Below are 14,976 nucleotides of genomic sequence, written 5' to 3'. Positions count from 1 at the left end.
TCATAAAAGAAAAGTTATGAAAAATCAATATAAAGAATAATTATTTTATAAAAATATAAATATTTATGTGTCCACTTGTATGATAACTGTACACAATGAAAGATGATTAGGAAGGCTGCACTAATATTTAGAGTTGTCTAGTAATGGGGCATTAAAAATAATTTTATTTCATTTGGTTAAATAATTAAAATCAGAGTGGTACGTTTTGTTTAGATTTTGATCAGTGCTAAATATGACAACAACATATAATTTTTATTAGTTGATATAATTTAAATTTATGAAATAATAATAAAATGTAATTTAGTTTATTCACGTTTTTTCCCGAGAGTAATTTTTTTAAATCCATTTAGAGTTTTTATTTGTAATTAATTATTTAAAATAGTGCAATTCTTAATTCATGAATAAAAATAAATTTTATTATTTTATTATTTTGAGATACTCATATTCAAATCAATATAAATGTATTTGATTAAACTTCTTATATGGTGATACCGCTAACAACCAAGAGATATATATTAAATTTGCCAGAGTCGAGGGTTGTTCTAAGTTGCTTGGTTTACTTACACGAGTTGTTTCGAGTTTGAATACTTCCATATGCCATGATTTTGTATGAAATATACTATTTTGTATAGCATCCAAATACTACAAACAAAGACTGTAGAAATATAAGATGCAATCAAGCATAAACTAAAGTAATAATTCGAAATAATAATTAGATATTTCCAGCTTAGGGTAGGTGTGCGGAAGCATTGTCCTAACTCTGAGCTGGCCTCCTTTGTGCAGGATTTTCAGCCTCACTCCAAGCGCATGATACACTAATCCTGGATGGAAAAACTCTTGTAGCTTAGCACGTTCGGCATCGAGGTACACCAAGCACACCAGTAAGGTTCAAGCAAAAAACCAAAGAAAAGAACAAGAATACTTGGGTTTTCCAGGTAAGCAAACCTGGAAGAAAGAGCATGTGAGAGAAGAAAGTAAACAAGTGTGTGCTTAAGGTTTATGGTTGGACACATTTATAGCCAAGAAATCTCCAAGAACTCTCTTAAATACACAATGTGGGACTAAACATGAAAAGAAGTTTGGTTTGAGTGTAACAATATGTGAGACCAGCTAAGACCCACATAATCAAGTAAAGAATGAATAATTCAACAAGTAGACCCCGCAAGACCCAAATCCAACAAAATTAGAATCAAGAGAAAGTATATTTTTCAGTATCTCGTTTTGGGCTGGTTTAGAATGCATAAAGATCTCAAAATAATAATAACAAACAAACCTACCAAGTTGGAAAGATTAGTGTATATATATGGTATAATACCCGAATTAGTCCCTCTACTTTTTTCTCTCTTTCCTTTTGGTCCCTCTACTCAGAAATGCGTTTCACTAATCCCCCTACTTTTGAAAATGACCCAATTTAGTCCCTCTACCCTTAATCTCTTCCCATCTAGTCCCTTTACTCTTGAAAATACAGCTAATAATTGCCCTATTTTAGAGTAGAGGTGACTAAGTAGAACCATTTTCAAGAGTAGAGGGACTACTTGGAAGTATTTCTGAGTAGAGGGACCAAAAGAGAAGAGAGAGAAAAATAGAGGGACCAAAGGTATTTTATATATATATATATATATATATATATATATACATTTGAAAAACAAATAAGTGGCCGTAGAAAAAATAATAGCAAAAAAGCTTTGAAATTTTTAGATATGGACAAAGAATGAACCAAATATTAAATTGAGAACAAAAAATGCAATGGCAATGCGGAGCCAATGAGGGTAGTGCCCAAATCCAAGTGGTGCTCTCATGCTTATGGTGCCTTTTATCAATGCACAACAAATTCCAAAGTATTGTAATATGTTCTTTTTTGGAAAAATAGATAAAACACAATTCTCACTATTCCTCATGGATGGAACAAATCTGCAGATCAGTTGGGAACTAGAGGAAGAAGTTTGCATGTCTTATCTATGTATTTTCAAGAAATGGACATCCCTAGATGGTTGATAAGAGCTTTCAAACAGGATAGATTAAGTTTGTAATCCTTTTTGTGTTTTATATATATATATATATATATAGTAGGAATGGAAATAAATGATGATAACCAACGGTTTTTGGGTCAATTGGTATCAAATTTTTTACATAGGGCGTTCGTTTCGGAGATGACCCAAAATCAGATCTCATGTCCTACGTAAAGTGAGATTACGTGAGTCGGCGTTGAGTCTTGCTCCCCACATGTGCATGTCTCTGGGTTCTGGTGCTTGTGGCCTTTTTAAAAAAAAATAAAAAAAATAAAAAAAAATAAAAAAATAAATGATGATAGAGCAAACAAGTAAAAAGACCAATCTGGTGAAGTGATTGTAATAGTTTATCTCATGACCGCAATCAACTAATAATGTTTACTCTTCTAATGGAATCCTCTCTTAAAAATCTCTATAACCACTAACAAGCAAAAAGTCTCAACCATCATAAACAATTAGTATTTCAGTCCCTCTCAAATCAAAATCAAATTTCAAGATTTTGAATCAACGATTATTTCATATTTTTAATTATTTATAATTTTTATTAATTAATTTCATTGGAACCTAGCTACTCTATTGATTAATTATATATTTAATAGTGTAATTGTATATGAGAGTTGAATTTAAGTGATTTTTTAAAATAAATATAAACAAGTCACAATCCTCAATTATTATTATGAAAGGGAATTCAACTTTTAACTTTTCATTTAGATGAAAAATTAAAAATCACTTTACTTTGTGAATTGATGATAATTTAAGTGAATATATATATATATATATATGACTTTATTAAAATATGGATAATTTTTATAATCTTTTCATATTATATATACAAAATCTCATCTTAATAAATCACTGTATATACATTTTCTGCATGAATATTTTGCAAATCTTTTGGTAATCCTCATTCAAAAAAATATAGCATTTACATCATAATTATTAAAAATAAATTAATTAGCATATCTATATAATATATATACATATTTTTTTTAAAAAAAATCTTTTGGAAGAAAGCTAGTCACATGCAACGCACCTGATCCCATAGTGGACCCCACATAAGGGCAAACTCGTAAATTTAAACCCCTGTCCTCTATTTAAATGCCCCAGGTTCACTGTCTTCTCCCACTCCGGCAAGCTCATTCGAGACCCCGCCTTCGGCGAGGTACGTGCTCCGGGAGAGCTCTGAGCTTTGGTTTTAGCTTTTCATGGCGTCTTTGGTCGCCTCAGAATTGCTCTACTTTTCTATTTATCTCTTTTCCCCCTCTTTTTGAAAAAGAAAGTTGTTTTTTTTTTGTTGGGAAATGTGGAAACGGGATAGATTCAAACAATTTCAAACCCTCGATCTTTGAGTTATGAGGGGATGGTTTATCATGGATTCGATCATCTTTTTCCATTCGGATTGTTTTTTTTTTGGTAATCTTGATCTTTGGAGACAGTGGGGGGTACGTTTTCTTTTGGGAATAGGTTTTGATTGAATTTATAGGACGGTTTTGGATTCATAGATGCTTAATTCCACACTGTAGGCCTTAAAGTCGGTTTTGGATTTTGTTTGTGAACAAAAGTGCAATTTTTTAGCTTGAAAAACTCTGTTTATTATTTTTATACACGATAAAGTTGAGGTTTGTATCTTTTGATTTACTGTTCTTACTTTAGTTTTAGTTTTTAGTTTTGTGTTTTTTTAATGTTTTTATTATTCTTTCTGAGAATTATGGATAAGCCTGAGTAGTTTAAGCCATTTTTTGCACGTATAGACTGTAATTCAACAAAGGTGTATATTGTGTGCAGCTTCAAGATCAAAATTCTCATTTCACATATTAGGTTTATGTGCACATGTCTTGGTTTACAGGGTTTGTGACCAAAAAAAAAGGAAAGGTTTTTAAATAATTTATAAGTAATTTGTGGTTTTTTTGATGTGTATGTTAGTTTACTATATCTCAATGTTTTTTTTCTTCATATTTTTAGGTGGCTTTTGGGTTATGATTTCTTTTACTATAGTTGTTAACTTTTTATTTTGTCTTGTTTTAGTGCGTCTAGTGGCTGGAGATCATGTAGAACTCTGGCTTCTGAATGCAGCCTTGGTATCTAGTTGCTTCTTTTTTTTTTGAAGTTAATGTCTTGACTTAATACACTTCTTGTCTTCTGAATCTCCTTTCAAGAAGATATGGATCTTGTGTAAGTCTTATGTATAATAATTGGTTAATTTCTATGCTTATATCTGCCTTATTAGTTAATTATTTTCTTACTGGAGCTGATGGGTGAACCTTGAAAAATACTATCGATTAGTTTACTATTATCAAACTCTGGCTAATGGGAGCTGGTCACAAATAACAATACTTGATCAAGCGAGGGATTGATGAGCAATCAGTATATATTTCTTTTCTTAAGTCTATATCAGTGGATAGTTGTAAACTACACTTCTTTCCAGATTCTTTCTGGATTCTTTATCATTTGGTTTTTCTTTCACAAATTGTAGAATCTGAAGAATCAAAAAGCCTTACATGAATGTGCATGTCCAAATCCCCTCTCACCTTACACTTTTTGAATGATAGTAACTTTCTATTATATCTTTGAAGGATTTTTAAAGTTATTAAGTCAGGATTCTTTGAAATGAATGTAGAAACTCTAAGCAACTTACTCTGTTTTGGTTTCTATTTTAATGTGAGTGTTGTGTTGATTGTTTTGCAGTGTATGGTTATCAAGCATGTTGGACCTGCATGCACCCCTCCGTCCCAAAAGGAAGAAGCAGTGGGTGGATTTCTTGGTCCAATTCCGATGGGTAGTTGTTATTTTTGTAGTCCTTCCCATATCTTTCACAATATATTTCCTCACATATCTTGGTGACATAAGATCTGAGCTGAAATCATTTAAACGTCGCCAAAGAGAACACGATGAGAATGTCCTGAAAGTTGTGAATCGCCTTAAGCAAAGAAATCCTAAGAAAGATGGGCTTGTTTGCACTGCTCGAAAGCCATTCATTGCTGTCGGCATGAGGAATGTTGATTACAAACGTGCTAGACATTTTGAGGTTGATCTCTCTGCATTCAGAAATATTCTTGACATTGATAAAGAGAGTATGATTGCCAGAGTAGAGCCTCTTGTTAATATGGGTCAAATAAGCAGAGTTACAGTTCCCATGAATCTCGCACTTGCTGTTGTTGCTGAGCTTGATGATCTTACTGTTGGAGGCCTCATTAATGGTTATGGGATTGAAGGAAGCTCTCATCTTTATGGCCTTTTCTCTGACACAGTGGTTGCAATGGAAGTTGTGCTTGCAGATGGCCGTGTTGTTAGAGCTACAAAGGATAATGAATACTCTGACCTTTTCTATGCCATTCCCTGGTCTCAAGGTACAATTGGGTTCTTAGTTTCAGCAGATATTCGTCTCATACCAGTGAAAGAATACATGAAAGTGACTTGCAAGCCGGTGAGGGGTAATTTGAAGGAACTTGCACAGGCTTATGCAGATTCTTTCGCACCAAGAGATGGAGACCCTGCAAAAGTTCCAGATTTTGTTGAAACAATGATCTATACACAGACTGAAGCTGTGGTGACGACCGGAAAATATGCTTCTAAGCAAGAGGCGCAGAGAAAGGGTAATGCCATCAATGAATTAGGCTGGTGGTTTAAGCCTTGGTTCTATCAGCATTGCCAGACAGCATTGACAAGAGGCCAGTTTGTCGAATACATTCCCACAAGGGAATACTATCACAGGCACACAAGGTCCATATACTGGGAAGGAAAGTTGATCCTGCCGTTTGCGGACCAGTGGTGGTTCCGGTGGTGCTTTGGCTGGCTTATGCCTCCGAAGGTTTCATTGCTCAAGGCCACCCAAGGTGAAGCTATTCGGAACTATTACCATGACATGCATGTAATTCAAGACATGCTTGTTCCTCTGTACAAAGTCAGTGATGCGCTCGAGTTTCTTCACAATGAAATGGAGGTATATTCTATAATTATAGTACTTTCCTCTTCTCCGTGTAAGTTTTCGAGTTGAACTATGTCCACATAATATGTTTGGTTTGCATCTAATATATCCTAATCCTTTAGGTGTATCCGGTATGGCTTTGCCCCCATCGTTTATTCAAACTTCCGGTGAAGACAATGGTGCATCCTGAACCAGGATTTGAGCTGCACCATCGGCAAGGTGATACAAACTACGCGCAGATGTACACTGACATTGGTCTATACTACGCTCCAGCTGCTGTTCTGCGTGGAGAGGAGTTCAATGGAGTTGAAGCCGTGCGTCGATTCGAAAAATGGTTGATTCAGAGCCATGGTTTCCAACCACAATATGCAGTCAGTGAGCTGAGTGAGAAGGATTTCTGGCGTATGTTTGATGGTGAACTCTATGAAGAATGCCGTAGAAAGTACAAGGCTGTTGGTACTTTCATGAGTATATACTATAAGAGCAAGAAAGGGAGGAAGACGGAGAAAGAAGTGTATGAAGCTGAACAAGCCATGCTTGAATCAGCCTATGCTGAGAAGACTTCATTGGGTTGATGTTTTTTCTGGTTCTCTATAAATTAGTAGCTTGAAACCACCATTTGGATCATAAAAATTAACTGCCCGTTTTATATATTTTTATCACATAAATTGTTGTATTAAATAAAATAATTAAAGTGAATAAATTTTATTATTCGGGAATTAAAACCAATGAACAAATTTGTATTCTTAGATGATAAAATACTGTTCATGTAACAGGCTTTTAGCACCGTTGTTCATTGATAAAAGATTTATCATTTTAGAATTATGATTTTTATTATATTATTTTAAAGGCGTTACCACTATGTATTTATCTATATGTTTTTTTTAATTGTATCTTTCATTTTTACTAAAAAAAAATAATAATAATAGCACTTACTAATATAAATTCAATAAAGACTATTATATTAGTAAAATTTGTTTACCTTTATAAAGCTGATTATATCATTTTGAAATTTCAACGAATTATTAGGTGTATTTTCGGGGATATACCGAGTAAAATACCAAAATAAAAAATTCAAGGGGGTTTTATGATAATTTTCAACCAAAGAACAAGAGAGAAGCAAAGGGAAAAAGTTTTCTAGTCCTTCCTCTTTTTCCACTCTCCCTTTGAACAAACCGAGCTTTCCTTCTTGTTCTTCTCTTCTCCTCCTTCGTTTCTATTCGACAAACAGCAAGTGGATGGATGAAGAAGCCGCTAAGGTATCAACGTTTCTTCCTTTGCAATTCGGTTTAGATTTTGACCCCTTTTTCTCATCAATCTTAGCTAGAGAATACAATTGTTGTGCTGAAAAATCTCATCTTTGGTTTTTTTTTTAAATTTTTTTTCAAGGATTATATGGAATGGTTATCCTTTTTTTAGTTAGTATTGATAAACATCTGTGACTTTGAATGAATCAAACAAGCCTTTGACTTGTGCTTGTTGAGAAATTTGCAATCTTTTATGCTTTGTTCATTGTCTGAAGTTTTTATTTAGTGATGTGTGAATAATCAGAATTTAGGAGTATTAGTTTGATAGGGTTGTTATGTTGAAAATGGTGAGATATTGAAGCTCATCTATGAAGTTTGGCAATAATTTATCACTAGATTGGAATTTCCAGTTTTTGTCATGTAGGTAGATATTGGGTTCATTTCATTTGCTTTATTAATGCCTAAGCATGCATAGGAAGAGCATTGCACTGATCACATGATTGGGAGCCATGAGACAACATGTTGGGGATGTGGCTTGCGCATTCTTCTTTCATCTACTTCGTCTATATTCAAGTGTGGGTGGTGTGGTGCTATAACAAACCGAAACCAGTCTCGGAGGAAACCCGATAGTAAATGGTTTCACGGGTGGAGACGTTTGCGGGATCGATTCTTTGTTCTTGTTGTGGTCTTATTTATGCTTATTGTGATAAGTAAGTCTGTTAATTCCTTCCAATACTCCTTCACTTCATGTTTTTCTTGGCTAGTTTCTAACTGTATGCTTCTCATTGCTGATTACTTCTTGAAACCATTGTAATCTGTCATGTGCTCTGCAGGTGCTGGTGTTTGGGCTGTGTATCCAACTGTATTCTTGATCAGCTATTTTTGTGGGGTATTCCATTGCTCGATAACGGCTATTTTGTCTATCATTACTTTTTCAAGCTTCTTCCTTGCAGCATTCAGACATGCTGGGAGATCGGCAAATGTTGAATGGGGTAGATATCCCATTGTTGGACAGGGTGGCCTTGAGAACTATACCTTCTGTTTGTACTGTAGAAAGCCAAAGTGCCCAAGAACACATCACTGTCGTTCTTGCAGAACATGTGTGTTCGACATGGATCATCACTGCCCATTTGTAAGTTTCTTGAGCAATTACTAGCTAATTTTCCTCATAATAAATAAATATATCAATATAGAGGAAAACCTGCCTATTAGTGAAGCCATTTCCAAGGTTTGCTAGGATCATAAGATCCAAAGGATAGAAATTGTTTGGCAATATCAGAATTGCATCTCGGATGGAGGTTGTGCCTTTTCAGTTTGCACATTTAATATAAACATGTCTTGTGTATGATAGTGCTACTGTCGTGAATTTTATCTGTGAAAGGCAGCAAGAGCATGACGTATGTTTGAAATAATCATGTGAGTTCATCATCGTTTGATTGCTGTCATCTTTGAATAAATACTCTGGAATGCTAAAGTTTGAAATCCCTTTGTTGTCTGAAATTGGTGGTATATTATTATCATTTCTAATAGAACCTTATTGCAGAAACATTAGACTTGTGCGGATAACATATTGACTTGTTTTTGATTTCTGATTTCTGTGATCTTCTATGGAATTACCGACAACTTGTCATCCTATCGGCCTGTTTGGTCTCCAATTGGTTACAATAAAGATTGTAATTCCAAGGTTTACCCTTTTTGCAGATTGGAAATTGCGTTGGAGCAGCAAATCACCGGTCATTCATTGCATTCCTTGTGTTGATCATAATAAGTTGCACTTATGTTGCCATTTTGACAACATATGCTGCTTATCATATCTGGCCGCCTCTGGAGATTTCAGTGAGATATAACCATCAGCATGCTGTAACAGTATTAAAAGTGGTTGTCACTGCCTTAGCTAGATCAGTATTACTTCTTCCACCCAGGGGCTTTGTTCTTCTATACTTGGCATTTGCAAGCTTGTCTGTGGAAATCGGCATTTTCGTGTTATTGTGGCAGCAGCTATGTTTAATTTACGAAGGTAATACGTATATCAACAGCTTAAGTTTTGAAAACAATATCGATGTAGGACGCGGTTGTCATAATCTCCTACGCTTCTTCGGTTGCCCGTACTTGGCCTTTAGGATCCTACTTGGTTCTGCAAATGCGATAAAGTTTCAGCAAAGATTAAGCTCCAAGCTCTTGTAAAATGGTATTCCTTTATTTTTTCGGCATGTGTATTGTTGTTCCATATCCTTGAATGGTTTTGTTCATTGGGTTTTGATATGCAATTGCAAGTGTTTTTTGGCTGCTTTGCTGTGCAATTCCATGGCTGTTATTTTTAGCTGTAAGCATAATTTATTGTTCTTTTTAAATAATTAATGATGTTTTTATTGTTGAAGAACCTTGCTAAAAAACATGGATGAACAAATTATTTTTATTGTTGATTGTTAATCAGGTTCCTCACATAGAATATATATATATATTTTATAAAATGTTTTAATTGTATATAATTTATATATATAATGTGAACAAATATACTCATAATTTTAACTTAAGTGCCTCATTGACTTATCAATCTTGGCTGGATTATATTATTTACTACTTTATAAATAATTGTGATTTTTATTTTTTTATTTTCAAATTGAATGGATTGTGTTATTGTGTGTGTATTTGTGGTATAGAGTGGATAAACCACCAATTATATTAAAAGAAAAACTTATACAAAATTGGCAAAATTAACTAAGCTTGAGATTAGTTCTAGCCTAACAAGCTTGAGTTCAACCTAAACTAAGCAAATCATTATTTAATGAATTGAAATATTTTATAAACCTTTCTCAAAATTATAGATTTCTAACAATCATGATGGACTAAAGAAACATTCATATATGAATTTATGGAACGGCCAGCCACACCTTTGGTAACACAATATTATATGTGTATTTTTTAATTTAAAAAAAATGTGGACAAGAGACATATAGAGCCATTTGATTTCTAATTAAGGAAGACAATGAAATAATAACTCTTAACTTATGAAAGGTTGTCTTTGAAGTGAATAAAAAAACTCTTGAGAATTTATGCCATTAATTTCTGTGTAATGTGCATTGGTCCATCCCAAAAGGAAAGAAGCAATGGGTTGGTTTGTTGGCCCAGTTCAGAATGGATTGTTATTTTATTTGTGACCCTTCCCAAATATTTCACAATATATTTCCTGCTATATCTTGCTGATATATATAATAAGAAGTGAATTGAATCGAAGCGAAAGATTTCATAGTTGTATGTATGATTTTTTTTTAAGCAAAGTGTAAAATCCACGTGTTAGTAAAGCACACACCATCTGAAATTGATCGTTCAGTTGGTGTGCACTCACTTTACCGACACAAAAGTTGGGCTGTAAGCCCACTCCCACAGCTAAGGGTTTTTTTGCCACTAATGCATTTGGCGTGTTTTAAGTCTGAGTAATAGAAGTCTTCATAAAATACTTTTTCAGTGGGGACAATACTATTAGACTTAAGGTCCTTTGCTTTTTATGTATGATTTAGGTTCGAATATTTGTGGTGTTCTTTATAGAGAAAAATTGTTAGGCTCAAAATGACATGGGCCAAAACTGACAACTCATCACATGGGCTGGACCAAGTTGTTACAACAATTGCAAAAAAGTAGAGCTTCTTGTGAACTCACAAATTCTATGCATTTTCAAAAATTTTTTGTTAAGGATATTCATGCAAAAACCCACTCAAGAATATTGACCATATTCATAAATAAATATAAACTATAACAACATTTGCCCCATTTGTCAATATATATATATATATTTATATACATATACACGGAAAAAATATAAATATATAGTATAACATAGTGCCCTACAACTTGAGATTGGGCTTTTCCACCTGTGAAGTATGCAGATGGAGAGACCACAAAGAATGGGCAACCCCTGAAATCATGCAGAGTCCTTGATGCTCTGCAGTGCCACCTTAACCTTCTTTCCTGTTCCTTTTAATCTTTCTGTTTTTCTTTTAATGCATCATCCTATTCCTTTTTCTGTTTTCCAAAGTTTCTGAACCCATCTGGCCATCTTCATTTTGCATATGATAACATTGAGACCCATGTTTCATGCCACTTTTGGTCAATATAGCCTGCTCGTCTTGTCTTTGTCTTTCTATATTTCAACAGTATGGGTTCATTGTATGCCTACAATGGAAATATTTATTATATATATATATTATATATTATATTATATACTTTTTAAATTGTATCTACATTGTATCATCAGAATTCACAACTTTGTGGAGGTCAAAAAAGCAACCATGTAAAGTCATTAAACTTTTACTGAAAACTCATTTCAAAATCATTCTTTTTTGTTTTTTACCCTTTTTAGTTTTTACTCCCATCTTTATCAGTATTTCCCATTTCATGTAACATAAACTATTTTGTCAGAATTAAATTTATAACAATGTCTTATCATAAAAAAACATGTCCCAAATAATTTATGAATTTTCTTTCAAACAAGAATTCTATGGGCTTTTGTTTGATTGTAATTCACTATTTGATGATCTTCACAAATATCATATATTTTCCAAATAACATTTGAAGTGACTGAAATTGAAATTGTATTCAATTATCCTCTGTTGCTTATAATCACTTAATTGCTATATTTACTATCTTATTTTTTTATTTGTCATTTTTCCTAATAACATTTTATTTTCTAATTTTTTAACATTTATTCAAACAAGTATAAATTCTAAATCGTTTTCAAACTTCCAAATAAACACAAAATTTTAAAATACATATCTTATAACAAAAATCATATTTATGCTGTAACATTAAATAGAGAATAATATCTCTTTTATTTGTATTTCTTATACAATTGTACTCTTTTTCTATTTAATGAATGTAGTTTATTGATATTATAAAACTAATTTTGTTGATTTCTCCATATAATTTCCAATTATATGCAATTTTAAATTAAAAATATTTTCAATTATAAAGTCATCAACAATCAAAGTCTACTTAAATGCTCCAATTATAAAATAAATAAATAAACAATAATAGCAATAAATACATAAATAAATATTTTTTTAAATAAATAAATAAATTACGGATTTGAACACTCAATTTTTAACTTGAAACTAGAATAAAATAACAAATTTACAAATGTAAATAAATAAATAAATAGATAAATAAATAAATAAAAACACAAAATTTGACATGATTTTGAACACACGAGTGTGTCAGGCTCCCACACGTTCCCGCGCCCGGAGGAAGCGTGCGCAGGGGAATCCTTCCGGCGAGAAACCCGGCGCCCTCGCCGGGCGACTCAGTGAAACCCCGTCAACCCCCTCCTTCACCGTCCGATCTTCAATCCAACGGCTCATCATTTCTCCCGCGTTTCCCTAACCCTATAACCTCGGGAATCACCGTGTACGACCGCACTCTCACACGTGTCACTCTCCCACTCGTCCCTTCCACACGTGTGAAAGAAAAAAACAGTTTCTTTTTCTTTTTTATTATATATATATATAGATATAGATATAAAGGTTTGTTTGTTAGGGTTTTTAGGGTTGGACTTTGAAGGAAGGAAAGAAAAGGATTAAGTTTTGCAAGATTGTGGGTATGTTTTTCCACGGCTTTCTTGAACTATGGACTCTTTAATTGGGTTTCCATTTTGTTCTTCATTTTTAAAGCTCAAAGTGATTTTTTTTTTTAAAAAAAAGGGAGTTCATGAAGTGCAAAGTTCAAGAAAGATGTGGGAAAACATAACATGTCTTTTATAGTTACCTTCTTCTTCTCCCTTTGTTTTTCTCAGACAAAATCATAAGGTACATATATATATATATGTATGTATATATCATCATTAATCTTTATATGGAGAGTTTGATTGATAGATGATAATTCTTTCTCTCTCTTGAATTTAATGTTACTTTTGCATAATGGAGATAGTGTAAAGTGGAGTTTGGAATCCATTGAAGAACATTGTGTGTAGTGAATTGAGTTAAATTTTGTGAAATTTAATAGAGATTTCTTTTGCATTAGTTTATGTTCATAGAGAGAGAGATATTGAAAGATAACATGCAGAATTCTTTTGTTTCAGTACTGGTTTTTTGCTATCATGAGTTTTATGGTTTTTTTTTTATTTTTTAATAAACTGTTTTGTGATGATTTCTTCAGTAATTCAATTGCTATTAGCTTTTTCTTGGATTTATAAGATACTGCAACTTGAAGCTACAACATGCCTCATTTATTGAACTTTTGTTACAATTACACATGAATTTTCTGGTTATATATATATATATCTAGATCCAGTTTCTGACATGATCTCTACAGTGAATGAGAATTGAGAAGATGAATTGGTGGAAATGGAAGATAGATCTGACAGTGATCAGTAAACTGAACTGATTACTGTTTCTTTTCCAATGTGGAATGAGCTGTACTGCAACTGCAACAAGAACAACAGCAGGTACAGAAGAGAAGAACTTGTTAAGCAAATTATGTCTTAACATGTTGATGCAGCAGAGCATTAATAAACTAAATTATAAATGTTCATGGTTCACTGTGATATCATGGTTCACTTTGTTTTCTTGTCTCCCATCTTAATAGTTTTCCTTTTCATATTTCAATGAAAGAAGAACTTTGTTTTTCCAGTCTAGTTTTAATATATTCATGTAAACTCTCTTGTGGTTGACGTATTTTTTTTTTTAAATATTTTTTTTTTGGGTTTTTTTTAATTAATCACCTTCTCCACAATGTTGATGTACAATATATTAAAAACCAAGCTAAAAACAATATATAATTAGTCAACCTCTCTTTACAAGTACATCAGTTTATTCTTTCATTCAGCTTAAAAAAATCTTGATTTAAACACAACATATTTATCAATATAATAAATTAAAATAAACTAAAATTTAAGAGGAATGAGAGACAAACACACATGAAGAAAAACAAAAATACCTTATCTCATCTCATTTGACAACACTACTTACAGCTCAAGGAGTCAGACAGAAAACACATCCAATTCATCTGATTGAAAACACAAAAAAAAGGAGAAGTGATGAAAGCTTGTGACTGGCCTTGTTGTCTGCTTGTAATAGTATTAGATCTGGATGCATAATTGATTCTATGGAATTTTACTGAATTTTACTGAATTCTGATTTTTGAGTGTGTTTTTGCCAGCTCTCAGCTTCTTTCACTTGAAACTTGAATGCATTGCATGTGGGTCTGTGTTGTCTTTGTCTCCCTGTAACTATCTTTCATAACTTGTTCTTTTTGTTTCATGTTTGCTTTCATTATTTGAAAGTAGCCACACAATAGCACTGCAGTACTGCTTTGGAACAACTTTTTCAAGAGCTAGAAAGTGAGGAATGGTAGTTTTCTTTTTGTTAAATAGTTTTTTAATAAATTTTTTATAAACTGATATTTAATTTTGTTTAATTATGAAGGTGTATGAACAATATCATGTTTTAGGGTCCGTTTGATAAGCAATTAATTAAGAACAATACAAATAGTATAGTATAAGTAATTGTGGTACAACACAGCTGCTTGTACTGTACCATGTTTGATATTCTGTAGACAACATAAAATTTTTTGTGATGTTTCATTTGATTTGTACTAAGTACTGGACAAAATATTATAAATACTTGTGATATTTTTTTTTACTATCCTATATATTTATTTTGCAATTAAAAACTTCATAAGAATATAGATTTTGGAGTTTTTTTAATTATCAATATTAACATGATTAAATTTTTTATAATTAATAAACTTATTAAATCATAATTATATATTTTTATTTTCAAACTATATGCAAAATATTGCTTGC

General features: G+C 32.5%; 2 protein-coding genes across 4 annotated transcripts; both read left to right on the top strand.

Moving 5' to 3' along the window:
- The first annotated feature begins 3,146 nt into the window (after nucleotides 1-3,146).
- On the top strand, nucleotides 3,147-6,700 carry LOC120271938 (delta(24)-sterol reductase-like). 2 transcript variants are annotated; one of them, XM_039278622.1, is made up of 4 exons: nucleotides 3,157-3,171; nucleotides 4,035-4,087; nucleotides 4,695-5,949; nucleotides 6,057-6,700. In XM_039278622.1, exons 2-4 carry the CDS (start codon nucleotides 4,077-4,079, stop codon nucleotides 6,507-6,509), a joined length of 1,719 nt encoding a protein of 572 aa, XP_039134556.1. In that variant the 5' UTR covers nucleotides 3,157-3,171; nucleotides 4,035-4,076; the 3' UTR covers nucleotides 6,510-6,700. The 2 variants fall into 2 exon arrangements, with proteins under 2 accessions (XP_039134557.1, XP_039134556.1); XM_039278623.1 differs by lacking the exon at nucleotides 4,035-4,087 and having other exon boundaries at nucleotides 3,147-3,171; nucleotides 6,057-6,699.
- A 362-nt stretch (nucleotides 6,701-7,062) lies between these two features.
- Nucleotides 7,063-9,501, top strand: LOC120271912 (protein S-acyltransferase 11-like). 2 transcript variants are annotated; one of them, XM_039278598.1, is made up of 4 exons: nucleotides 7,063-7,193; nucleotides 7,661-7,891; nucleotides 8,015-8,313; nucleotides 8,883-9,501. In XM_039278598.1, the coding sequence occupies exons 2-4, from the start codon at nucleotides 7,678-7,680 to the stop codon at nucleotides 9,363-9,365; spliced, it is 996 nt and encodes a 331-aa protein (XP_039134532.1). In that variant the 5' UTR covers nucleotides 7,063-7,193; nucleotides 7,661-7,677; the 3' UTR covers nucleotides 9,366-9,501. The 2 variants fall into 2 exon arrangements, with proteins under 2 accessions (XP_039134532.1, XP_039134531.1); XM_039278597.1 differs by having other exon boundaries at nucleotides 7,657-7,891.
- The last annotated feature ends 5,475 nt before the right edge of the window (nucleotides 9,502-14,976 follow it).

This window comes from Dioscorea cayenensis, chromosome 11 (assembly GCF_009730915.1).
Source record: "Dioscorea cayenensis subsp. rotundata cultivar TDr96_F1 chromosome 11, TDr96_F1_v2_PseudoChromosome.rev07_lg8_w22 25.fasta, whole genome shotgun sequence".
In the NCBI taxonomy this organism is placed as follows: domain Eukaryota; kingdom Viridiplantae; phylum Streptophyta; class Magnoliopsida; order Dioscoreales; family Dioscoreaceae; genus Dioscorea; species Dioscorea cayenensis.
Note: the sequence above shows the minus strand (reverse complement) of the source record. Positions and strands in the feature narration are given on the sequence as shown.